This window comes from Pempheris klunzingeri, chromosome 4, assembly GCF_042242105.1.
Source record: "Pempheris klunzingeri isolate RE-2024b chromosome 4, fPemKlu1.hap1, whole genome shotgun sequence".
In the NCBI taxonomy this organism is placed as follows: Eukaryota; Metazoa; Chordata; class Actinopteri; order Acropomatiformes; family Pempheridae; genus Pempheris; species Pempheris klunzingeri.
The window spans coordinates 15,564,302-15,592,018 of NC_092015.1; the positions used below are offsets into that span (position 1 = coordinate 15,564,302).

The 27,717-nt window shown below is 40.8% G+C and overlaps 1 protein-coding gene and 1 non-coding gene across 2 annotated transcripts in view; both read right to left on the reverse strand.

Moving 5' to 3' along the window:
• Positions 1–6,141: 6,141 nt before the first annotated feature.
• LOC139200263 (rho guanine nucleotide exchange factor 17-like) overlaps positions 6,142–27,717 on the reverse strand; it is a 58,896-nt gene continuing 37,320 nt past the window's right edge. The window contains exons 3-25 of the mRNA XM_070829520.1: positions 21,999–22,076; positions 18,151–18,333; positions 14,269–14,385; positions 13,256–13,348; positions 12,970–13,146; positions 12,758–12,808; positions 12,516–12,625; positions 12,191–12,276; positions 11,912–12,030; positions 11,571–11,778; positions 11,307–11,380; positions 11,131–11,214; positions 10,905–11,008; positions 10,449–10,564; positions 10,103–10,222; positions 9,748–10,015; positions 9,454–9,540; positions 9,106–9,173; positions 8,812–8,960; positions 8,531–8,705; positions 8,223–8,318; positions 6,687–6,869; positions 6,142–6,530 (exon numbers count right to left, since the gene is read on the reverse strand). Coding sequence (XP_070685621.1) covers positions 6,322–6,530; positions 6,687–6,869; positions 8,223–8,318; positions 8,531–8,705; positions 8,812–8,960; positions 9,106–9,173; positions 9,454–9,540; positions 9,748–10,015; positions 10,103–10,222; positions 10,449–10,564; positions 10,905–11,008; positions 11,131–11,214; positions 11,307–11,380; positions 11,571–11,778; positions 11,912–12,030; positions 12,191–12,276; positions 12,516–12,625; positions 12,758–12,808; positions 12,970–13,146; positions 13,256–13,348; positions 14,269–14,385; positions 18,151–18,333; positions 21,999–22,076 — 2,955 coding nt within the window. The 3' untranslated portion in view covers positions 6,142–6,321. The remainder of the gene's footprint in view (positions 6,531–6,686; positions 6,870–8,222; positions 8,319–8,530; positions 8,706–8,811; positions 8,961–9,105; positions 9,174–9,453; positions 9,541–9,747; positions 10,016–10,102; positions 10,223–10,448; positions 10,565–10,904; positions 11,009–11,130; positions 11,215–11,306; positions 11,381–11,570; positions 11,779–11,911; positions 12,031–12,190; positions 12,277–12,515; positions 12,626–12,757; positions 12,809–12,969; positions 13,147–13,255; positions 13,349–14,268; positions 14,386–18,150; positions 18,334–21,998; positions 22,077–27,717) is intronic.
• On the reverse strand, positions 16,245–16,317 carry trnam-cau (transfer RNA methionine (anticodon CAU)). Its single transcript has one exon. It is a non-coding gene; the product is annotated as a tRNA-Met (tRNA).

Sequence of the window (27,717 nt, forward strand, 5' to 3'; positions counted from 1 at the left end):
AGCTGGCTCCGTGAGCTCACAGTGCGTCACCGCTGCAAGCTGAAACCCCCATCAGTGTGTGTGTGTGTGTGTGTGTGTGTGTGTGTGTGTGTGTGTGTGTGTGTGTGTGTGTGTGTGTGTGTGTGTGTGTGTGTGTAGTGCGTAAAACCCTCTCTGTCTGTCGGTGTATTTTCACGTCCTCACAACCTGGCGGCTGAAGGTTGGAATGACCACAGTAGGTCTCCTTTTCTGGAGAGCCACCGTAAGGACGCAATATTTGGAGACTTAGGGTGTTCAAAATGAAACTAACAAACAAGCTGATGACTATAAAGAGGTGAAAAAAGAGAACATATTTCAACATAAACACAAAATAAATGGCATTATCGGCTCAATATTTCAGCCAGCTTCTTTAATTGCTGATCATTTTGAAAAATTCCAGCAGTTTTTATTCCAAAAGTCCCCTTTTCCAGATCAATTTCCTCCAATTTACACACGTTTTATTTCCTCCTGCTATCTTTTGCAGATCTATCCACTGTTTTGAAGGTATTTCTAAAATCTTCAATGGCTCTTTTAACAATCATGGTAATAAATATTGTCATTTAATGGCACAAGTTGCCTACCAGTACACTGCATTTTGTCATAGTGGTAAAAAGTACATTAACTCTGCTCCATTCAGGTGTCTCAGTAAGTCGTGACGGTGTGACAGTGAGGCTGCATGTACACTACCAGGATGCTGAAACTGAGGCAGCTAAATGCAGCCATCATTCATTCATTGCTTTTCCAACCTGAAAACGGTTCTGTCCTGTGGTTAGTTAATTTTGTTTATTGATGTACACTTGTCATCTCTAATGTACATTTAATTGTTAACATTTAGCTGTACAATATGACCGGAATAATCTGTCCCCGTGCTCCCATATACCAGGTTTTGGGCTAAACCCTTTCGCTTTGTGTCTCTAAGTTGTGTATTCCAAGCTGTCAGGTGATTATTTGGTTGCATTTATCCATTATTTCTAATAATATGGTTTTTAAATGTTGTTTTTGTGAGGTTCTATTAGTAAAAAACTTTTATTTTAGTAGTTAAATTGAGTGAGGACCTCTGTCATAGTGCTGAAGGCAAAAGTGGTTCCTTTAATGCAGATAAGATGTGTGAACTTCATTGTTTTTAGAGGAATATTTATATTCTTATACTCGGGGACCTTCAAGAGCAGCCTGGGGTCATGTGTTTGACACTTACAGTACTATGCAAGATTTTAATTTTAAAAAAAGAGCATTTCCAAGCACAGTATTGTAAATCTGATGCCAGTGAATGTCGAAGATTTCCATTCCCTCATTCTTTCACCGGGTTCTACCAGTGAGTCAGTGTGAGTCAATGGCTCACAATATCAATCAGTCATTCATGTCAGTCATAGATGAATCTCTGTGCTGCTGTCTTTACTGCCCCTTTCATTCATCCCACAGATCCTCACTGTTTACTGCATCATTTGAATACTGTGTGTCGATGGAAGTGGGCTACAACTCGTGTGTGTGTGTGTGTGTGTTCATGGGGGGAGACAGGACGAACATTTGTACTTGTGCGTGTGTCCTGAATGGCCTGCATTCATACAGTTTTCCCTCTATATACTGCAGGGCTATCATATCACAATACACTTCATTGTGGGTCAGTGGGTTAAAGCAAAATGAATAGTGGAGTGACACTGAAGCGTGCTGGTTTAAACTACAGTGCTGACTTGTGTGTTAGTCAGTCTGAGGAATTTTTTTCCTCCAAGATTGTGTAAATTACTGATTACAAAACCTTGTGTCTTACTTTGATTTCCTGCTACCAGTTTAATGAAAATGTTCACAGAACTGGTGTCACTGCCTGCAACAGCTCATCAGGAGTCAATTGGCTATTTAGAAAATAGTGAAACAAGCTTCCGATGAATTCCAGATTCATTTTCTGTTGATGATTTGACTAATATTTTCAGCTCTAAGTGAAAGTGAGCATTTGAGGTGCACATAAATATAAACATCGTACTCTGGGGAAAGCCAGATAGGCCGTGGTGTCCCAGTTTAGAGAAACCTGAATATGCCTCCTGAATGTAGTGGCATGTAAACGCCTTATCTATGTTACTGATCTTGTCTTCAGGTTATGTTGACTGAAAATGTGATCAGAACAGGATAAGACTGACCCCCGTGCCACTGATGTGCGTGTAAACTGTCTTTACATGTTGTGAATGTTAGGACAGCCACACCTGAAGGAAGAACAAGCACAAACTGGCACCAGTGAACTGATTTAATTACAAAGAAGAACCCACAGTGACAAAACAAGAACAGCTACATACAAGAGGTAACTCCGATAGACGGTAACCGTGACAACTGCAAGATGTCAACCAGAGCCAGAGATCAACAGAGTCATGAGCAGGTTGTTCTCCTTCCTGTCGACGTCCGCCGACACACGCCTCGGAGCCAACATGAAAACATCAATGCCAAAACTTTATCTTTCAGTCACCCTGGCAACAACAGAGGCCATCTTGTCTTCTTTTGGAAAGATCTACGACAGTCATAATTTAAACGTCACTGACAGCGCATGCCAGAGAGGAAGGGAAAAAAATACAAACAAAAACAAACCTTACACAAATATATAAAAATATGCCATTAGATTCATATCAACAATTGAGGACCGTGGGTGCACTATTTACAGAAAAAAAGGCATTATATACCAATATTTACAACAATAAAGACGTCTTTCACATACGGGCATGAGGAGGTTACTTACAAGTTGTTGAGAGTTACAGTGATGACAGGATGAGTCTGATGTGATGGTGAAAGATTAAGTGTAAATCTTTTGTTTCTTTAACTGGCACACAACATACTTCACTCTCGCAATCCTGATCATTGACTTTTACTTCATGTCTAAGCCGTGTTTGTGCTTGTGTGCTTGTATGTCTGTAAAATAAGGAGAGTCTAAGTCAACACACTGGGTTCAAAACCTAAAATGCAACTGCTGAAAGTATGATTGTTCAGTCATTAATATATATGTGACTACCATTTTAAAAAAAAGTATATTCTTAAGGCAAATATTTTTCAGTGAAAGTTCTCCAACCATGAAGAAGAGCCATCAAATGAAATTGTAGAACTGTTTTCAGCACAGGACGTTAAGTAATTATGTTTTACCCAGAATCCCCAGAGGTGGGAAACACACTAATAAAAACTCAATGAGCTGGGGACCTACCATCAAGTGACCCCTTTTTTTGGTGCCTAACTCACAGTTTTAGGAACGCCAAAAGCGCTGGTACCAGCAGAGATATTACACATAGATGTTCCTCTAAAAACCCACAACTTGTCACTGTTCATGGGAAATATCTACTGACTCCATCCTGCAGGGAGCTCTCCGCTGCTCTACAGCCATTATAGATATACAGCATTTTCATTGGTAACTTGGCACTGAGAGCACAAATATTAATTTTGTTGTGAATCATACAGACCATAGAAAACACATCTGCTACCATAACATTAAGAGGACATTAAAGGAATAATTGAACATTTTGGGCAAATAGTCACTTTTTTTTGCTTTTGGTTAGATAGCAGATTAATACCACTCTCACCTTTGTTCTTTAAATGTGAAGCTACAACCAGCAGTTGGTTAGGTTAGCTTAGCACAAAGACTGGAAACAGCTAGCATGGTAAAAACAAAATATTCACCTACCAGCAGACGAGACATTATAACTCACTTTACCATCAGCTTTTGTAAAAAATAAACAAATGAGATGAAATGTGTTGATTGGTGAGGTTATTCGTTATGCAGATTTTCATTTTTGTACCTTTGGACAGAGCTAGGCTAGCTGTTTCCCCCTGTTTTCAGTCTTTATGCTAAGCTAAACTACGTGACTCTCAACAAGACATCGAATACGATTATTTCACAAAATGTCAAACCATCTGTCCCACTCTGATGCCGACAGGTACTTTGCCTCAAAGTGACAAACAAGCTCCTTTTTTACGTTTAACTGAATAACAGCACTTGTGGGGGACGCACATACACACAGTTTTTACAGTTACAGAGGCAAAGAGCTCACTAACTACTTAGCAGCTATCACAATCACCAACCAATCCTCTTAACTGTTAGCCGCTCTCACAGTGAGAGAGTTCACCTAATGTGAATGCGTGAAGTGGGAAATCTGAGGTGAAGTGCCCAGATGGCCGGCAAAGTGCAATGAGGTTTTCTAAGCTTGGAGGGTTTAAGGACAATCACTTCTTAACCCCAAAGCCTGAGGCTAACGTGTGTGTGTGTGTGTGTGTGTGTGTAAGGACACGTCATTGTTAACCTTCACTTCCCCAGATATCTGCTGCAGGACGAGGGAGAGCCGACCTTTCACTGTGTGTGTGTGTGTGTATATATGTGAGAGTGTGTGTGTGTGTGTATATCTGCGAGTGTGTTTAATGGCTTAACTTTTAGCCTTCTGAAGGCACGTGCAGGTGCTCAGCATTTGTCCCTCTGACCCACTCAGAGTCTGTGCGCTCTCTTGACTCACTAACAAACCACATGCATGTTGTTGTCCAATAATCAATACTGGAATCATTGTTTGTGTGGGCTTGTGCATTAGGGGTGCAATGATACATCTTAGCACTACACTTCCTGTAACAAAAATGCCACAGTGTGTGCTGTGGAGATGAAAAATTAAAATATTATGCAGATATTCGCATTTGGCACCCAAACAGGTGACATAACAAGAGTGACTGTGTTCGGATAGAATGTGATTTGAATTTTGGGACTGACTTGCAGTCTGGGTGTTTTGGCCACTAACGGTTAATAGATGAGCAGAGACAAAAAAAAGATTTCCAAAATCTCTCCTCTCTGGGTCCGAGTCATACAACTCCCAAACATGAACTAAGAAACCATGAGTGGACTGTATTGTTACACCACCACTGTGTGCGTCCGTCTGCCTCAACCCAACTGTGTTAATCTACTCCGGTAATCAAGCCAGGAACTCCTTGTTCTTCAACTTAAAAAAGAAAAAGTGAAAGCTACATCTTCTATAAATTAAGTGCTTTAAAAGAAGGCGCTAAAATCAAAACCATAAATACTGTACATAACTATTGTTATCTGCTACCACAGCTTAGCGACATCTTCAAAGAGTCCGCTATAGAAATCAGCAACATCCGCCCCTGATTTCCGCTCAACAAACCGAAATTTCATGGCAAAAGAAATCTTTTCAGATCCCTTAATGTCAAAACTTAACACATACAAGGCTTTAGCATAGTCAGAGGAATGTCTCCAATGCACTATTTTACTGTTCAACTCCAGTAGTGGGCATCATCTACGTTCATCTCATCTTAAACTGGCAGCAAAAATGAAATATGAAAATCAGATACAAGGTGATTATCTGTGGAAAACACACATTCATGTTTTTCACAAAATCTTCAGATTCAGTGAGTGAAGGCTGTGCATTAATGTGTGTGTTACCGTGTGAATGTGTCTTGTTAGATACTCTTGCCTCATATTGCACTTAAATGATACTCTTTTTCACTCTCCCTGTACAGGAGAAAAGATGATTTTAGCAGTCTCACACCTATAACTCTACTATGACCAGAAATAACCGATTTCAGCTCTGCAATTAGGTGTTGTTGTCCAGATCTGGCAAATCACGTTTATAAGGAGCTAAATACTTTTTCTCTCCTTTAAAAGCTCACAGACGTGAAATGAACCATTCTGCTAAGCTTGAACTCTCACTGTGGGAATCGACGCAAACGCCGAATTCAGAATATCCATCAAACTACAGCCTGTGAGAGTATGCTTTACTTAGTTTCCACTCATTGATATCCATATTTTTTTACATGACATTTACCTCTGATCAGCAGGAGGCATTTTGTCTGACAGTTCAGGCTAAGATGAAGTGATGATGGAGTAAAGGGGGTTGATGTCCAAGTTCACAAAACAGACAAAATGTCAAAGGACATGCTTGACTTATGTCTTATTTCACTTAAATATCAACCTCCCGTGTGATGACATCCTGCAGAGTCCAGGTCCTCTTACGTCTTACTTCTTCACTTGTTCTCAGTTTAAACACACATCCATGTGTGAGGGTAATACTCGCAGGTGCCAAAAAAACGAAATGCACACGCACAGACACCAATCAATGTGGACCAACGCACACCATCAGAAACATTAACACAAGAAAACTGGGCTTGAAGTGATCATATTCATTAGTAAGTCCAGGAGGGAGCTGACAGCCATTTTATGCACATAGAGACTAGTGGACTGAGCAGAAGACCGAAACAACAACACCAAAAAGTGGAAAAGGACACGAGTGTCGTTCTCAGCTAGAGGGGTTTTGGGCTGAGTTGTTCAAACCGGGGTCAATTGTCTCAGACCCTCCAAAGCAAAAGATGGTTGGTACTGTCATCTCGTCCAACTGTTTCACTGCTATTGGTCAGCCTAAAGTCCTCATAGCCATCGCCACCTGAAATTACTAGATGGTTGGTTTTTGGAGGGATGTGGGCAGAAGCTCTGCGGCGTACGGAGTCACGCCTTTGGAGGTTTCCGTCAACTGTGCTGCCGCTCTGCGATTGGTTGCCTAGAAGACAGAAGGAAACTATCAGAGCTTGAAGGAAAGCACAAGTGAAGCTAAAACTTACGAGATGAAACGTAGTTGATTCAATTCAGGTGTAACATTTAACTTTCTCTGCTTCTTCAGAAGTAGACAAGAGTGCGCATGAAAAACAATAACTACCTGTGGAGTCAGTCGCTGTGGGAGGGAAGTTCATGTCAAAGCCTTCTGGTAGCTCGATTGATGTCAGGAAACGAACGTGGCCCGTGTGTCCGTGAGCTGAGCCCATCGGTGCCATGGGGGGTTTCAGCGTCCCTGCCACAGTTCCTGAGCTCACGGCTGGGATCACCAGTGTAAGGACCACCCCTGTAGAGGAACACTAGCTTAAAATGTGCTCTTTTTCAATCCAATGAAAAATGATCTATGTTACATTCCAGTTCAGACTCCACAATTTTAGACTTAGTTCTAAATTACTGTTCACTTCCAAAGTAAACGTGTAACTACAAAGCTCCTTCAGGTTGTTGAAGGGAATACTATATTTAACAAAAGCACAGTACTAAAACCTTGTTAATGACATCCTTGTGCTGGCTAATGCTGGAGAACACCACTGTTCTATGGGGTGCCCCAGGGGTCAATTCTTGGTCCAATTCTTTTCTCTCTTTATATGCTTCCCTTGTACCAATTGTTACAAGGACAACTCCCAGGTTCGTAGCTCACTCTCAAATATCAGGTCAACGCACAGGTTTCAACTGTCATGTCTTTTTTTCAAATCAGAGACACAAAAATCAGGCCATTCTTAGTGCTTTTTGACTCAGAACACATCATTCACACATTTTTTCCCATTTTGATATCTGCAATGCCTTTCTTACTTGCCTTAGTCAAGCTGCCTTGGTGCTTCTTCAGCTTGTATAAAATTAACAGTTGGGCTTTTAACCGGGACTGGCCATAGATCTCACATCACTCCTATTCTAGCTGCTCTGCAACTACGGTTCAGGCTTAAGCTGAAGATTCTTTTAATCACTTGTAAGTCACTACATGGATTAGCTCCTGCCTGCATTTCTGAGCTACTAAGTCCTTACACTACTGAGTGGTCACTTACCATAGGTCATCCTACCAAAACCTGTTGGCTAATCTGCATGCCAGAGTTTACTGCTCCTTTGCTGTTCTTGCACCCAGACTTTGGGCCAACCTCCCCCCTCTGATTAGATCAGCTGAGTCTGTTTTTTATAGGATGGCTTTTCTATAATTTAAAGGATGCGTTCTGGGTGATGCCTGGTTGCTGGACGCCTTCAGTGTTCACATAGGCATCGAGTTTGTATGTATTTCTGAATGTTTTTTGCTGTATGCTTTTCTTTTTTACTACCTGTAACCACAGGTGCTTCATGAAGTTTTACTGAGTTACTTTCTTACAGGCAATGTACACAATTGCTGCCAACAAGGCAATATATGAAAGTCTTGTCATTTTTGTTTTTTTAAACAATTTTAACAAAAAACATCTCTGATATTTTCAAAAGTAAGCGATTTAAGGCAATTTTATACTTTCACCAATTTTTAATATTCAAAATAAAAACGTCAATGTCCTGAGCAGAACTAAACATAAAGTATCACATATACCATACAACATTTGTAATGCATGTGATGTATTTAGCTTAACAAGATTCGATTTAAATATCAGGTTAATGTATTTGAGATATCTTAGACTAAAAAGTGTGTTTTTACCTGCACTGGTGCCAATCCACAGCAGATCCTTACAGGCCAGCAAAGCTGTGATTCTCAGACAGGCGGCCTTGTGCTGTCTGATGATTGCATCCGCACCTGAATGGAGAGAAAGAAAAGAGCAAATGGGACAGAGGTCAGGGGAGAAACAGTGGTGGAGAGAGAGATGGAGTTAAGCGGGGATAAAAATTTAGGAAGCATAGAGAGGACAGGGTATTGAGTTATACAAAAATGTGGATTCTAGAGAAAGAAATTAAGGAAAAAGCTCCTGCATCTGAGCTGCAGAATAAGGAGTATGTAGGTTTGTTTACCTGCAAGCATCTTATGCACAGCAGGCGCCACGTCCACCTCTGTCAGGTTTTCCAAGGTCTGAGCGTGGTACAGTTTGACATGTGCACTGCCCTGTAACGCCAACCACACACCCTGACCGTATGCCACCATGCACGTCACACACCGACTGCTGTCTGTGCCCACCTGGAAACAGTGCTGAAGGAGGAAGAGACAAGGCGGGAAGGAGTGTTACACAACTGATTGGTCCGTCAGCCTCGTCATTTTCTCACCTGTACACACATCCGTGCATCCTTACACCTACCTCCTGTACCAGAGTAGTTGTGTTGATAATAAGGACTCTGTTCTGTGAGCCACACCACAGCTTTCCTCCCACGGGAACCATTTTGGTGACAGGGCTACTGGGCGTGCCCAGAACTAACATCTGGGAGGACTGAGGGTCCCAGAAACTACCTGCAGATTGAGATTAAGGAGGGATTATACAAAGGCAAGAGAAATTTAAGTCATCAGTATTTGAGGAACCTTCACTCTGAATAGGTGCAGACTAACTGAGCATCTTGCATAGAATAAAAACACTGTGGTTCAACCCTCATCTCACCTGCTTCTCTCTGATAAACCATCACCTCTCCATTGGCCAAAGACACAAATACTTTGTTGTCCAAATACCTGTAGGGAGCACAGAAAGAGGAAGGATGTCAAACCGAAAAATAAGAAGATTAGAATTTACAAGTAAAGCATACAAGGAAAAAGAAAACAATACTAATAATACAAAAATATATATTTTTGCAAAAATTGAGACAGACAAAACAAGCTGCATCAAATGACTTTCATCCCTTTTTCCTACCAATTTCCCATCACTCCACATTTTTTAGTTGCCAAATACAGCATAAATTCCAGTATTGTTTTTGTTTTTAAAGACAAAGTAGGGGCCAAGAGGGAAACTCACAGCACACAGAGTATGGAAGCTGAGTGTTGCATCTTCATGCTGTTTTTACGGTTCCGGATGTTGTCCGAGGACTGGTACACGTGGATGCTAACGGAAACAGAAGCATTATAGGGTATTAGGTGATGGTATCAGTACACCAAGAAGCAAAGCAGCTATTTCTATGTGAAAACAGAAAATGAATAGTTAATTCATATCCATACTGACATGAGCCACTGGTCAAATCATTTTATGTCTCAAAACCTCGGTTTATGATGTGTTTGCCTGTTTCTGCGTGTGCGTGTGTGCATCACACACCATCCATCCTCAGTGCCCAGCCACACTGAGCTTTGGTAGGCCTCTGGGTCGATACTGAGCAGATCCTCCAGACTTGCCCTGGTGAATGAGCCCCGGGAGGAGCGGCGCATGGCGCGGCCGTCCATGGGGCTCTCTGTGTGCGTGCGGCCTCCTCCGCCAAGCCCCAACATCCCCGGAGCTCCGTATGAGCTTGCCACTGGGAACTCCTGCTCCTCCTCACTGCTGGTGGTCTCTGTGGCCATGTCCTTGGAGCCTGGACCCTCATCATCTTAGAGGAGGAAATGAAAGAGTATTTAAGCATATAGAGTGCATAAATATGTATGCCACTGGTGTGCATATGAGTGTTTTTACTCACTGCCATAGCTGGACGATATGGTAGAGTGACTGGCCTGACTCTGTAGGGTGGACGAAGGGCTGGGTGAATCCTCGTCATCAGTGTCATCACTGTCAAAAGGAACAAGCTCTGCCCCTGGTCCTGTTAACAATCAGAGGGTCAGTTGATCATATATATATTTACCATAAATTGCAGTATATACAGGTGAATACAGGTCAATGCAATGCATAAAGGCTAATAATTAGACAGGATAGGATTATACTAAACCATACCATACATTAGCTCACTGTTTGTCAGCTACAACCCAGATTGTCTAAAAGCAGGAGCTCTTGTTGCTTTCGGTGTTGTAAAACCTTTATGGACTGACCTGTAGGTTGTTCCGTCAGCTCCAGAGATGAATGAGAGATGGATATGTGGAGCTGCTGCTGGGTGTGACCAGGCGGCCCGGAGGACGGGACATGTGTGGGCTCTGATCCACGCTCCCTAAGAGGTAGAGAGTGATTGGTTAATGATACAGAATATACATAAGTTGGGAATGTGCTGAAATCTCATATCCAGCACATTACATTCCTCTCTCATTAGAGTTGCTTTTAGTGATCTCAGATGAAAACGGCTCACTGGGTCACTTGATGGAAATGAGTCATCGTTGACTATATGTATTTCATGTCTTCCTGCTATGGTAAGTCAAAATATCTTGCATGAAAAAGGCCTTTTGAACAACAACTGAAAGAGGTCATTTACCTTTTGTGCCTTAACTGTCTTTTATCCTTTCATGAAGTTCATATTTCAGGGTGTTCATGCAACTTCATGTGTGTGCACTGACCTTCCCTTGAGTCCTGGTACAGCAGCAATACATATGATCCTCGCTGAGCAGACTGCGATACAGGCCTCCACTGTGGGCTCATCTTTGATGTTCAGCAGACACACCTGGAGAGAGAAAACCAGAAAGTCCACCAGAAAGCATGTGGAATAATGAGCCTTACAGTTATGATCGCCTCTGTAATTTAGTTTGTTGTCACCAAAAGTGCACTTTAACTTTATCTTCTCACCTGTCCAACATATCCATCACTGTTACACACCCACACCTCACAGCCACTGTCAGGACAGCTGTGGCTGGGAGACGCACATGAAAACTGGAGAAAAAAAAACAATATATGAGTGGAGGTTACTTTTTGAGTTTGTACATGAACTCAACTGATTTAAATAAATGCGCACACACACACACCTGCATTCCACTTCGTGTCTTCATAATAGGAATGGCCTTTAGAAACTCTGGGTCCCACTGGTCCTTATTCATGGCTAAACACAATGACACATTGACAATTAGGCCACTTACATAAAGCAGTTCTAGGCCTAATGAATCCTAATCAGAAAAATTAATGACAACATTAGAATCACAGTATTAAAATTCAATAAAACCCCATTTTACAATATTAACTGTATCTAACAAGCTACACTGCAGTCAACAGTGTTTGGCTTTGACACTGACCGAGCTTCTTCTTGGCTTCTTCAAAGGCCTGTTCAAAGTTGGAACGAGCGTCAGGCGAGGTGAACTCGAAGACGAAGCTGCTCTCGGCGGAGGCTGTGGTAAACTCCAGCTTTGTGGGCAGGAAGGTCATACTGAAGGCCAGAGACTGCTTCTCTGACAGCTCCCTGTGCACCGATGCCATCAGATCCTTTATTACCTCATCGAGGGACTGTGAGAGACAGAAACCAAGCCAAGTTAATTTGTATCACACCATACAGACATGAGACAATTCAAAGTGCTTAATGGTGTAAAACATGTGGCTGCTCTTTGTGTGTGTGTGTGTGTGTGTTGGTCCCCAGTACCTGGTGTGGGAAGCTGAGGGTCTCAGACAGTTTGCTGATCTGGCCCAGAGTGCTGAGATCCTCGTCTAATCGACTAATCATCTTCTGGATGCTCTCCTTGTTTGTTGCCTGAGTGGAGCCTGATGAAGACATTTTCAGGTAAAGAACTGCCATCATGCTAAACACTAAACATCGACAACAACAGTGGAGTCACATGAAGAACTGACAAACATGACAGGATGGCAGCTGCCTGTGTGTTTCACGCCACCAGCAGCACGTGATGTAAAGATGGAGCCTTACTTTTCACCACCTCCACCTCCTCCAGGGGAAGCTTCCACAGGAACTTGTATTTACTGGAAGTGTCGATCACACTCGCAGCGGAGTATCTGAAAATGAGACAGCAGCAGAGGACGGACAGAAAGAGAGGCAAGAAGGAAGATGGAGAGGAAGAGGAAGATATTAAGAGAAACCTTGTAGAAATCGTCTGTATGTCTGTTGTTCAACACCAGGGGGCAGTGTGGTTTGGAAACAGTATTATGGTAGTGTGTGTGTGTGTGTGTGTTTTCCTCTATCATTGTTTTTGTGTGAGTTTGTGTTCATGTGTGTGTGTGTGGGGGCTGCGTACAGGCTCATGGAGCTGCGTCTTAATGAGCCAGACTTCCTCTTGAGTGTGGTGCAGATGATCAGATCACTGAAGAGGAAGAGCGAACGGTCTTTCTTCCCACCGACTGTCTTCTACAGAGAGAAGAGGGGGACAGGACAAGCTTAACTTATGAGTCATCCATATAACAATTACATATATTATAGTACAGTTTGCGTATTTATTATTACTTTGACTTATTTTACAATTTAGAAGTGCCTTCTTACCGCCTCCATGACCATTTCCTGTCTCAAGAACTTCCTTTGGGGATTCAGAATCTAACGCACACATACAGAGAGAGGTGATCATCACTTCATACCATAAAAAATAACTGTAAACTGTCGTCTCACTCTTTCAAGATGGAATCAAATAGATGATTAAACGAGGCTAAATGTCAGCTGTGAACACAGGTTTATCCTTATAGTGATGAATATCTCACATGTTCAATGCCTTCTATGTGCGCCTCAATCTCCTGGATGACCCTGGCCTCCCTCTCTGCCTCCTCAGCAGACCGACGGCCCTTATTGATCTTTTCAGCCAATCGCTTGATGTCCCTCTGCGCGTCCAGTAAGTACGAGTGGTCCGGGTGATCCTCTGAGGTGTGTTTGAGCAGGTCCTTCAACAAATAACACAAATATGTTCATTTACTTGAGCTCCTTATAACACAGGATGAGGCCACTGTGCCGCATGCAGAAAGCGAGCTGCTATATTTTGAAATAATTCACCTTAACCAGCAGCTCATATCGAGGAATCCTCTGGACTGGTTTAATCATCAGATCACCCAGAGCCTGTTTCTCCTTGTTCTCGCGCATGTTTTGCTGTTGGAGGAGGACAGAGGAAGGAGGGAGGAGGACAGAGACAGCGGATAAAAGAGAGGGGAGAAAAGAACGGATTCAGGAAAAGAAAACTCCAAGTAACATGACTCGAAAATCATGTCAGTGTTGCACTTCACGTCTCCACCACAAGATGGCGAAGGCGTTCCATTGTAACAACCCCGTCCAGTAAGAAGCTCTATGTGGTTGAAAACTGAGAGCAGAATGAGGACATGACAGGTTTTTGTGGTTCCTGATTATTTTTGCATCTGAGCAGCCAGTTGTGCCGTTTTTCCCATAAATTTATTTCTGATGGCAAACCACAGTGTGAAAGTGAACAACAGTGCTCTACCAAATCTAACTGGACACATTGCTAAAATATTCCCAGGTTATCCAGTTGCACTGCATTAATGAGACTGTGTGTAGAGTATTTCACGGACAATAATTTTTCCTTACTATCAGTTCCAGAAAAAGAAGTGACCCTGCAAGATGAATAATACATGTATTGAAACAGAAAATCAATTACAGTTATATGGGGCGTTTTAGATCCTCAAGATCTCCTGAGCAGAGGAAGGTTTCAGCCATAATGTCAAAACATTTTGTCTGAAGTCAGTGACAGATAGGTGCATATTAATTTTAATCAAGTGTGTAAAATCACTTAAAGAGTCATAACTAAACACACAGTTCTCGATTCATTAGATTGATCCTGAAGTCCTGTAACTACAAGGCAAGAAAAATCAAGTGTCTCTCTTCCAGAGACAAAAACTCATGGGAATATTTGTATGGACAAGACAGGAAGCGCGCGCACACACACACACACACACACACACACACACTAACATAAAAACTCCTCTGAGGACATTTCATTTCTATGTGTTCCAGGCTCAGACAAAAGAGGACATCCTGTGACTCAGTCCAACACTCACCTCCAGAAACTTGTGAAACGCTGGCTTGGCCTCCTTGGCAATCCTCACAGCATCTTTGGCGTTGAGAAAGTTGTCAATGTACGCTGAATACATATTAGCTAGAGTCTCTTTAGAGAACTGGAGAAAAGAAGAGGAAGAGGACATTTACGTTAGTTATTAAACCACAACCCTGTTAGTAAAACAAGGGTAATTATTGCGTGACAAAAACAGAATGTTTTCAGCCACTGAAACAGTCAGTCTATCAGTCTATTGACTGATTAGCTGACTGACAGAAAATACATCTGCAAAAATGTTGATAATTTAGTAATTATTTCAGTCGTTTATCCAGCAAACTTGGTGGTTCTTGCTTATGTGAGAATTGGCTGCATTTCTGTATGTGAAACTATTTGCACTGTGTGATGACTTTTAAATCATTATCATTACACTGTAGGACCAAACCTGTTAATAACATAAGTAGATGCCACAAGCTTATTTACCTTTTACAGATTCCGGGGTGAATATTCCCTATAATACCTATAATATACCTAATTTAGAAGGATTATGGCATTTGGTTAAAAAGTCAAGAACAACAACTGATACAGATTGCCAAATAGCTATTTTGATTCAATGCAAGCTAATCATATGTGCTCATCAGCTAACATTCGACACATGTTGCATTTTGTTACTGTGTAATTAAAGCATAATAACAGCAAAAGAGACCTATCATAAAAGAGATTACGAAAACCTTGGTGTTAGGACTTATTAATCACCAATTGTTTTGGCAGGCTTTGGAAAAGAATTGAGAATTTATGTTCTTTCACTCAAACACACAAAGATAATTCACCTGACCTGCTTTCTTTTCACAAATAGAGAGCAGGGGAACAGAGAGAAGAAGTGAGAGCTTAGAAAAATAGATAAAAGCAGTAGAGACACGGAGAGAGAGAGAGACATAACAGGAATAAGGTAAAATGTAGCGCCTCACTTAACGTCAGAGAGTAATCAACTTTCTACCCTTTCATAAAATAAACGGTCCCTCTTTCACTTTTATCAACCATCTCCCATTGTCCTCTATTCTCTCCACGCTGCCTCTTCTCAGTCTGTGAGGAACAATAAGAGCAAAGAGGAATAACATCTGAGGAGAACAAGAGAATTAGTCACAGCAGACAGAATCTGTCCCAACTTCATATTCAGATGAAGCTCAATTTTCCTTTTTAACTGCTCTGTTAAAGCTTTTTCTTTAAAGATATTACTGACTGATCTACTCTTAACTTTTATTAAGGTGTCAAACCTTTTTACCATCAAGGTGATTATTATATCGTTTATCTAGTTTTTACTAGATTATTTGAATGATTCTTTTACTCCTACCCCCATTTACAAAGGAGGTTTTGTTATGGAATATAGTTTTGTTGTTGATGATGGTTTTATCTATGTTTTTAAGGTTTTGTCTTCTGGGTATGTATTTGCTATTGGTTAATTAGGATGGGAGCACTGAAATTTCCAGGGTTTAAAGGATGAATAAAACGAGCCTTGGACTTTCGGTGTTGCTGAACTGTGAAAACACCAAAGACGACAGTGAAAATAAGTGCAGAATTTCAGTTTTATCCCTGACACAGGCTGATACTCTGTATTTTATAATGATATTACAAATTTATCCAAACCAAATGATAATCCATCACAAATAACACTGCAACTTATTTTTGGAGGCAACTTTGGTTAAGAACTCCGGATAAGTTGCATTACAGACATGTAATTTTTGCACAAGGTAAAAATAATGATATATAAATAAAAGGTAACAAAAGGTAAATGTGAAATACAGTTAGTCTAAAAACACAAATGACGTCAAATTCTTTTAATGTAAAGATATCTTACACAACTATAAATGTAGAGCTGCTCCTGAGACAAACGTGTGTTCAAAGCATGCAGCCATGCAGCAGTGACACAGCATATCTGCCAGACCATCTGCTGCTGTCGCCGGCAAGCGGCAGAACAAAACAATCTGCCCCGTGTGAGGCTCGAACTCACGACCTTCAGATTATGAGACTGACGCGCTGCCTACTGCGCCAACGAGGCCTGTGACTGCACTTCCCGCCGCAACTCTAAGAGCTGCAGCAGAGAGGACGAGAGGGAGGGGTGAGGCTGGGAGGGAGTAGGGGGAGGGAGGCGCAATCTGAGCTGTGTGGAGGACGTGAAACAGCTTCAGCTAAACAGAAATTCATTTCCATTTTTTCTGCTCCATCTGCAGCCATTCACACCCAAATATATTTTTCTATTCTAGCTTTTTCTTTAGAAGGAAAACCATGTGAGGATATAACATTTAACAGTTTATATATAATGGATCTGTGAATTTATCTCTGGAAGTGTGAAAGTGTTGTAAAATGAGGTGATTTCATTCTTTGGTGCAGAAACTTTTACTCAACCTGCATCATCTCCTTGTTATCAGTTAGTAGTTTAGTGAATTTCCCCACATTTCCCTTGTGAGACAGTTTGTGTCTCTAGTGAGAGTTTGTGAAACAGATTCATTCAAGCTGTGAGCTGCTGAGAGGGACAACAATAGCATTAACATAGCAAGAGAGTGAGGGGTTTTTCCCACTCAGTAAAAAACAAAGCCTGGAGCCACAATGCATTCTGGTCTATTGGTCTGTCTTTGAAAAAAAACTGACTCTAGGATGAATTCCTGACTCGTTGTGATCAAAGTGTAAAACAGTTAACCGAGACAAGACGTCCTTTACTCTTTCATTCTCAAAGACTGAAACCTTATATTTAGCCTCACACGGATGTTTTAGAGCGCTGTTTTCAAAGTCTACGTTGAGAGCCACCCTCGGGTCATGGGAAATTTTTAATGGGTCGCCAAGAGGTCGGCGGGAAAACAAAATATTAAACTAGCGTTGCCAACTATAGACCATGTCTTAATAAAAAAGCTTCCCCTCAGTCCGCCCTGCTGTCAATAAGACTGTTTATTCATTCAAGCTCAGGTCTACAGTTAAATATATCTTATATGTATATTTGAAAACCACAGTTTTACATATCTGAGCTAATGTTTCTGCTATTAAACCTCATTTGAAATTCCGGCCATCACATTGTGCTTATCTTATCTTGCAGGGACAATAAGAAACAATAAAGTTGTCCCAGAGAAGCAAAGTGCATTTCATCTTTAAAACAGTGTTTAAGAGTTTTATGGTTTCTGCTGTGTGAAGAATGAGGTATATTTTTCGGTGGGCTGGATATCTTTTCCTTAGTTACTGCTCATTCTAGTGTGAGGAGGTACGACTACAATTTATTCTGTCGCATTATAACAAAAATCTGAGGATTTTCCAAGTCTCTCTCACATACCACCAGCTTTATTGTTTCCAAGGCACATGCTGTTAGAGAAGTAAAGGGTTTACTGTTTCTCTCAGAGGTTAACCATCTCACGCTGTCAGCCTACATGTCACATGCAGAAGCTACCAATGCGAACATATGCTGAATACATTCCTACAGCACAAAGAGGAGATCAGCTGCTCACAGTTGGCTGTCCTGCTTTCTTAAATGCCATGTAAATGAGAAACCTGTTTTCCCTAAGTGGGGTAGGATTAGAAAAACTTGCTTTCTCCAGCTAGATTTCTCCTGGAGAAAGCTGACTTTTCTCTGCCATGCATACAAGTAAGCATGTTTCTTTTTAAGTGTCCGCATGTGCACAATAGTCACAAGTCAGGGAAAATAAAGTAAAGTGAAATACATCCTCAAATTCATACTGAATCCATTCAAACACAGGTTAAAAGTGAAAGTTTCATTAAGGAATCTCCAGAAGTCTAAAATAGAAATTGAAATTTTAAGAATATTTGAAAAATTCATGTTTCTGGTCTGGTTTTTATTATCACAGAAACCAGGAGAGGACAGATGGCACGTATCGTCATCTCTACTCACTGATTGGATGAGGATGTGGCCAACGGTCTGCCTGTCGTGCCATTGGCTGACACAACTGGAGACTTGTTCCAGGAAGTGCTCGTGGTGCTCCAGGATCTCTGGGATCTGGTAAAACATCTCGTCCACCAGCAGAGGATCCACTATGGAGCCGCCGTCCGGCTGTTTGAGGGGACGCATGTAGCCCTGTGGGGATGAGACAACCAGTTACTTACTGACTATTTCAAGTCACTTAAATATGCACAAGGTTGGATACAAACATCGTCCAGCAGCGATGGAACTTTATGTGGCTATCAGGGGGCAGAATTTGTTAAAATAATGTCTAGCACTGAGATCTTTGAGAACTAAACAATGTCTTAACAATGACAACTGACTGAGTGAACTCCATCTGTTGATAGCAGAAAAAAGCAGGTGAGCTTACTTTGAATTAAAGGAAGAGTTCAACATTTTAGTGTGCCTGAAGTACATTAGCTGAGCGTAGCATTACGAATGGAAGCAGCAGCCTCACCCGTCTTGGTCCAAAGACCAACCATTTGCCAACCGACACTAAGTTCATTCATTAACATTTTGTTTGTATTTGTTGGTTTAACACAATCTATGGTTTTGGGGAGAGATACGTGCTGTAACTATTTCTTGAACAACAGCCGAACACTGAAAAATAAATCATACATTTCAGCACTAACAAAATATTCAATATGTTTCTACATGACCATGTAATGATCATGTTCTCAATTACTAATGTGTGTGTGTTAACTAAGAGATAAGAAGGAATGACAGGGAGAGATGAAATGTAAATAGGACAAAGGTTGTCCCTTTTCCCTCCACTGCTTCTCCTGTCGCTACAAACATGTTACTATTATTAGGAAATCCCTTGAATATTTTGTTGCAATGCAATTCTCCCTGCACATATTAAAAAAAACAAAAAACAATGCCTCTATTTTTGGTAGTTTCACACTTATTCCTGACAGTGAACCCTCAACATGTCAGGTCTGTTGAACATATTCAGGCATACATACATTTTTGTTTCCAGCCAGTTGTGAACTGATTTATAGTCACGTTAGATTCCTACATGATTTTTGAATCCACCTGATGACGTGCTTTTTATATTTTCAAGAAACTCCATTATAAAATATACAATATAAATTGATTTTGTGACATAAAATTACATAGACAAGAATAGAGGATTTTAATCTTGTACCCAACCCTATGGTGGTTTCTGATCTGAGACTAGTCTGTATTGCTGTATTGTGTTTTCCTTTTACTAATTTCACACATTTTCATTTAAGACAAACAGAAGACCTTCCTGTGGTAACTCCAAGATGATTTGCCCAACTGCTAGGCTTAGTTACAGCAGATAAATCGTCTAAATGAGCTACTTTTGTGTTGTGGATTTGCAGGAGATTAAGCTGCTTTCAAGTAATTGCATCAAAACTTTGTCTGCATATAATTTCATGCTCATTAATCCTTCTTTGCTTCTCCCTCTAACAAGCCTGATTCTGACACACACTCCCTCATGAACACACACACACACACACACACACAGAGTCAAAAGCTGAGAGAAATTTGGAGATTTACTGTCTAAAATGGACTCAGACAGATGTGACCCAGAGTCTCCAGAAGCTTTGGTGGCTCACTGCCTGACTTCATGACACATTTGATGATTAATCCAAACTGCTGATTAAAACATTTGTCCTGATGCAAGTTAGGACAAAGAGGGATTTGAGACATTTCAAAGCAGCAGTGATTGTGCTTGTACTTCCTTTGGCTTATTGGAAAAAATACAACATAAGAGCTGAGTAACTGCATAGAACTGCTAACTTTACCTCACAGGTAAACATCAGGTTGTAATGGAGCTATTCAGCATTTTGATAAAGAGATGCAAGAGCTTATAAAAGGTAAAAGCATCTATTTAAATATAATTGTAATTCTAAAGATGTGACTATAATTGTCCAGAAATGATAAAAGACCTTTAGGTCATTCACACAAAAAATGAACACAAGAGAAAAATTTGACAGAATTTTTAGTGAATCAAAATTAAAAATTTGTCAACACATTAGCCAGTCTCAACCTGCATTGTACAGTAGCGTCGTTCTTTTCTGGAGCACAGAGAGGAGAGTGTCAGGTCAGGTAGGTGACAAAGAGAGTGGAGGATGTAGGCCATCTTGAGTCACCTACTGTACAAACCGATGATGTCAGTGTTGCGTGAATGCACCTTTATGAAGGGTCAAGTGACAGTGTCGAACAGAGACACATCTCACGTCTGATGTTAAGCTGCGTTTCATTCCCAGGATGTCTACATATGACCTATGTAGATTAAAAATGACATTCAGATGTCATTGGTTTACTGAACTTCTGAATGGAGATTGCTCTGCCTTTCAAGCAGCCCACTTTGGCTTTTTTTTTTTTTATTTAATTGTGTGGGTAAAAAGTTGTCTTGCACAGGTAGGGATAGTTTGAGCTACTTTTTTTAGCTACCATTTGGGCAGCTTTCACCAACAAAAAGTTACATTTCAGTATATCATGCCCTCCTTTCTTTTTTGCGTAGTGATGATGATTTTAGGACTGACTCATTCTTTCATATTCATACACATTCGTTAATGTCCGATATTTGCTCCCCTTTCACTGAAACACAGTCCAGTCACCAGATAGCTAACCTTTCTGTGTGTCTGTGCAGATAAAGAGGTGATGTACGGTGGGTTTTTAGTGCTTTTTTGCTGAAAAACTGCCTGTTCACTGGAGACAATGAAAGCAGTGACAGACAACCAAAAACATTGACTTGCAGACATAAAACCAAAGCAATGAGCCAAAAGATGCAATTGTCAATGATAATTACTGTTAAGTGGGGTTGACACTATGTGCCGCATCTTTCACATAAATGTAAACATTTGACCTTTTGTTATTATAAACACGTTGATTAGTACAGCTCTAATTAGTTCTTTAAGCCACACCAGGTATCTGGACCAACCTCATCTGACAAAACTGTGTCACAAAAAACAAATCAAAAACAAAAACCAAATCTATCTATTCACAGAATCCTTCCTAAGTCTCAAAAAGAAACTGCAAAGAGTCAAATTTCAACTTTGGACAGCGCTGCTGTAGAGCTGTCTCAGCTGAACCACATCTGACACCCTCCTTCAGGGATCTGCACTTTCACTGCAGTCACTGTGGTAACACTTACTTTCCCTGTGTCGCCATGGGAACACAGACCAGGATTTTTCACTCTGTGGCCACACACACAGATGTATGCAAGTACACACATTGTTCGCCCACACACACACACACACACACACACCAAATGGTGACAGGTTATAGAAACAGGGCATCACTGGTAGGGAAGGTGAGGAGTGAGTGTGAGTGTGTGTGGTGTGTGTGGTGTGTGTGTGTGTGTGTGTGTGTGTGTGTGTGTGTGTGTGTGTGTGTGTGTGTGTGTGTGTGAATGTGACTAGGAAAGAGAGAAACAGAGAGAGAGATGTGGCTAATATTTAGGGTAAAGGTTGGTTAGCAATTGGAACAGAAATAGGTGTAAGATATAGGGGTGAGAGAGTGTGTGTGTGTGTGTGTGTGGGCAGATAATGCTGATGACAGTGAGATGTGATGGGGTTAGCAGATTAGCCTGACAGGATGAATGACAATAAGTGGATTACATAATACCCTTGTTACCTACATTGGCTATTAATGTCCTCGGCAATCTGTAGTGTGTTTGTTTCTGTGTGTGTGTTTGTGTTTGTGTGTCCACGTGTGTGTAATGGCAAACCACTCAGTAAGGCAGCGTGTGTCTGTCAGTGAATGTTACTCACTTATTATGAATGCAAGAATATCTGTAGTGAGCTGTGTGTATGTGTGTGCGTTACCTGAATGAGAGTGCGCAGTGACTCCACATACGACTGTTCTGTGTCCAAGAGAGTCATCATCACATGTTTCCTCATGTCCTGTGAAAACAGAGGAAGAAGAAAATGAGGATCATCTCTGGATTTATCTGTCTGACAAAATCACATATTTTATACGGTGACTATTCAAATATCTAAAAACTATTCTACCAAAGATACAAAATGTGGAGACTGTATAATTTTTGCACACAGAACACAGCACCCAAACACACACGGACATGTAAATTAATTTTTTGGCTATTGTCTCCTCTAGGCTAAGAGGACTGAATATGTATCTCAAATGTAATTAAAAATGTTAATGAGCCCACAGTTTTGAATAAAGTGAATTGGAATGAAACTTTTTGTAATGCACAGTGCCCTTGAAAAGTGCTGTGATGCCTTAAAGCTTTAATTAAGTTCAGCCCAGTTTACAGTGCTAAAGAAACTAGATTAAAAGTCAGGTCCCTGTGACAGAGGTCTTACTGGAATTACTAATCAGATGTGAATTAATGCTTAAAAAAAAAAAAAAAAAACTTTTATTGCAGGTCACACTCATGTCTCTTGAGTCCTGGCTGTACCTTCACTGTAAAAACTACCCATTAAAGGCAACAATGAAAAACAATTAAAAGAAGTGATATCTGCTCCTTTTTGTTTTTGGATGTCGCTTTAACCACCGTGTAAAACGTGTGGAAACCTTTTTAGTGTTTAGAAGTTTAATTCAAAGAAACTGCACACTTCACAAAACTAATATATGTTGTATTTAATACCAAAATAAATGAATGACAAGTTGTGTGTATAATAAGAAACCAAAATCACACCTTTACCAGAGAAACTCCACCGTGCGTGTTATGCTTAAGGAGGACAACCTTCTTATTATCTGAGTGTTGAGCACTCTGTGTTTCATGGTGTAATGTTTAAATATCTGCTGTCTTGATTCCCTTTATAAGGTGGGACTGTGTTGCGTGTTACAACTGCTATATTAGGCCGCATGACAGCAAAGTGGAATGTACTTCAATCTGATGTGAAAGAACATGAAAATAATGTTATTTTTATGTCATTTTATTCTAATGAAACAGCCACAATTAACGTTAGATTCATCGCAAAACTCTGAGCAATATTAACAACAGACTAAAAAAGAACGGCTGACTGGCTTGAGTGGCAAGCTGGCTAGTTCACTGACTTCCTGCCTCACTCTGCTCATCTGCTGTTTCCCCAGAAGTTATAGCAACTCCATATTATAAACAGCATATGATGTCAACATGAAATGCGCCTCAAATAGCCGGTTACATTGAACAAAACTGTGATTTCCTGTTTGAACATTGTTGAAAATAATTGACACAACTTTACAAAATATAGCTATAGTTGTTTATAGACAGTTTAATGTTACATATAATACCTTTAAAATGATAAATGCATCACACACACACACACACACACACTTTGATTGCAGCCTTTTTTCACTGCAGAAACTTTTCCAGCTTTCTTACAACCAAAGACAACGACCCCACTGTTCTGAATGTTGCTATGGTAATTCTTTCATTGGTGGTATCAACTAAAGTGAAACATAACTTTAAAAACACACAGAAGTTCTCATATACTCATAACCCTGCTGTATTTCTGGCATTTTGAATCACCCGTTTCACACACAGAGGGCCCGGATTAGAGGTCACTGAGGCCAGCAAGTCCACAGAAGCAAAGCATGAATCAGTGATTCACTCCAACAGTGACTCATGATGTATGGTCGCAAGTGAAAGAGCTGCTCTGACACACGGCGGACACAAACCAAACGCATCAAGGCCAAGAGGAAAACAGCAAGAGGGAAAGAGATGAAGACAGAAAAATCATCTTATCCATTAATGTTTGTCTTGATTTATCCATCTAACTTCTGCTAAAAATAAAGCCAGGTTATGTTTTACTGCTCTACACTGTGACATGAATCCAGATCAATATGTGACTTGTTCAGTTTAAACATAAAGGGACCAATAGCAGCTAATATACTGTTTTCTACAATCTTTTAGGACCAAATTTTAGTGGCAATGATTGAAAGGTTTGTGCCACCCATCACTCTTTTTCCCTGGTTATAATGTCATAAAGTGCATCCTATCATGTGACACATGCTGTGTGTGTGTGTGTGAGAGAGAGAGAGACAGAGAGGGAGAATAACAAGGTAAGTAAAAGGACCATGGAATATGTCAGACATATTATCTCAGGGGTCTCAGTGGAGGCTCCCAAAATACTCCAGTACCAAAACATCACTTAGAAATATCAGACAGAGCCACAGGCAAAACCCTATGGTGCATATATAAGCACAATGCCCCTCTCTCTCTTTCTCACACACATACACACACCACAAAAATACACAGCAGGGTTTTTTTCCCTGCTTCCCTCGGCCAGCACCACCGTGCCCTATAAATAACTGTAACAATGACTTCCCAGAAAGGCCATGTTTAGTGTTTGGCATCCGAAGGGATCCCAGGGGCGCTGTGGGGTACCACCAGAGGGTGAAAGGTGGTGTGTGTGTGTGTGTGTGTGTCTATGTGTGAGACAGAGAGAGAGCATGAAAACTTCTAAAATGGACAAGAAAAGGATGATTGTTTTTCTTTATGGTGGAGGTTGGGTTGACTTTTACATGCCACCAGTGACTCATCTCTTTTGTCAAATAATTATTCTAAAGATTCAACAGCGTTGCTCATTCGCAGAGTGATGGATTCAGCCCCAGTCTACTCTGTCTGAGATATAAACACAAACACCATAGAGTGGGGGAATAAATACAGGGTTAAGTGTGGATAAAGAGGGAGACATGCAGCACTACAGCAATCATCCATTTTTACTACCCCATTACCCTCCACATGGGACACTCGTCTATTCAAAACACATCCCCTCATACAGTAAAGCAGCAACACTTGATCTAAAGTGTTATTCAATTTTATCAGTAGGGAAATGGGGAGATGTATCTGATGTGGTGTTGTGCTTTGTGGTTTATGGGAGAGGAGTGAGCTGGGACAGTTTTGCACCAAAATGAAAGAGCTAAGACAACTTTCAATATTTTAGGTCAATTGGATTTAAATTTGAACTTTAATAAATAGTCTTGTCCTGGCTTATAAAAGCTGTCAGAGTTGAATTGAATAAGTAGATAAAATAAAGAAGTTATCATAATATCATATATAATATATAATTACCATTTCTTTATCATTATCATACATAAGTGGCAAATAATCACACTGGAGCCAGAAAATGTTTGTCATTTTTCTTTGACGTGTACCTTAAAAGGATTCGCCATAATTTTAGTCACTGAATTTGCTGGCAATTAATTGACTAATCAATTAACTGACTAGTCATCTCAGCATTATATCAGTTAATCAACCACATTTGTCAATGGATGACAATCTGATGAGAATAGTGTACGATGCTGCTAAGCGTAAAGCAACAGTTGCAGTGCTGTATGGATGGATAGATGGATTTAGAACTGCAGTAGTTTTTTCGATAAAACACTACGAGTTTACATCCGCTGCTCAAATTAGACGTGACCACATTATTCCTCGTGCTCTCAAGACAAACAGTTTTTATTCCATTTATTCTTATATATAGATTCTCCTGGTGGCTACAACTGCAGTAAAAGATGCTGTTTTTGTAGGCATTTCCTGACACCGTGCTACACACACACACACACACACACACACACACACACACACACACACACACACACACACACACACACACACACACACACACACACACACACACACACACACACACACACACACACACACACACACACACACACACACACACACACAGTCTGCATGCATGTCTCATACAAATTGAACCTCATTTACAATGATCAAATTAACAAATGCAGATCCACTCTCTCTTTCTCATGACTGCCTAAACGGAATCATCATTTCAATGCCAACCTGATAAAAACAAACCCTGTTCACTACATACAGTACATGTATTTACCTGTGTTGTAGTGGACATTCCTACGCCGTGCACATGGACACACACATGCACAGCGAAGGAAAGATTGTGATCCTGTTGTGTGCTGTTCATTGGATAATGATGGGAAGCGGAAGAAAGGGAAGAGCACGTGTGACAATGAGGTAAAACAAGAGGGGAACTTCCCTGCAGACAGGAATGTTCCTCTGTTCTGTTCAGCTCGGCTTTATTAGATTACACACTTGCACAGCCGCGCACACACACACACACACACACACACACACACACGAGAACACGGAGAAATAATGCTAGGAATGCTAGTTTCATTTTGCTAGCAGTGTTACCATAGTAACCCCAGCTGAGAGGCTGAATGGGCACAGGAAAGGCTGGTGTCTCACAGCAAAGTCAACAGTGGACCTGAAGTCATGACACTCCCCGTTCAGACTGAGTCGACTGAGTCTCAGAGCAGAAAGTTCAACTGGATCCAGTGAAATCATGATGACACAACATGAGTAAGTGTTTGCTGTGTCTCTGTGTCTGTCCAGCTCACAAGGCTGAATGTGGGAAGTAAACACAAAGAAAATCAAAGTATACTCTACTCAACACATGTCCCACACTGTGATGCTCACAACAGACAGCTTGAGTAGTTCTTTGACCTTTAACCTCCATTTATTTCTTTTGAATAACTAAACAAGGGGTTTGTTAACAACTTCCCAGATCAGGCGGTGGGAGGGAGTAAAGATGACACAGGTGTATCAGTGTTTATCCGGCACAAGCATACGTGTAAGCAGTAACATTAATGATAACTGCATTACATTTCAGTGCCCCATTTAACCATGAAACTGAAACAGTTACATAAATTGCAGCCAGCAGTTTAGAGAGAGGCTCACAGTTCTGCCTCACTTCCCCTGAGCTCCACATTAGTGAGGGTCAGCTTCTGTCGCTGTAGTCGCCTCGATCGCCGATGAAGCCTGACAGACCCTTGTTGTTGTTGTTGTTGTTGTCTTTGTGTACTTAACATGTTCAAATGGTCGTGTGAAAGCATCAGAGAGATTTTTCTGTACCAACAGCAGTTAACAGTGTTTGCTAATTGTCCTCATTTAAAGGGAGTGGTGAAATGGCCGGGGAGGATGGGAGCATGAGGGAAATGTGTGCAAACGTGTGTTTGGTTTGCTTCTGTATGACAAACAATTTACTGAGCCACATCATGGACTCCTTCTGTTTATGTGACTGTTTTTTTGGGAGGTGCCTCCTGTTATGGTCTTCCTTATAAAGGGGTAAATGTGGTCTCAGTTCATTTTGGATTACTTCACTGGCATGCAGTATAATACATAATGCAGATTGTTGCTTAAATATCTTTATCTAATGGAGAATGAAAAACTTGTTTCAAGCTTTTAAGAAAAGAATGCTATCATGTAGTGTTTCCTAAATTAAATATCTTTCTTCAATCCTTAAATCTAATGAATCTTTGAGACCTAATGAGGATATTTCTGCGCTGAAAACTTGAGGTAACAGCTTCAGTTATTTGTAATCAGATAAGCTTGATCCATTTACCAACGCAGATCTCAGGAATGATATGTGGCCTAAAAAGCAAGAATGTGTTTGTGTAATTTAATCGGCCCAAAACAACAGAGTTAAGATCTGTTTAGACAGACAAGTCTGTACATCACAGTCTGTTCGTTTGAGGTGGAGTTCACAGAGTCACAAAAAGAGCATAAATATCACATAATATGTCTAAAAGTGTCTGGAGGCGCGTGGTTTGTCTTTT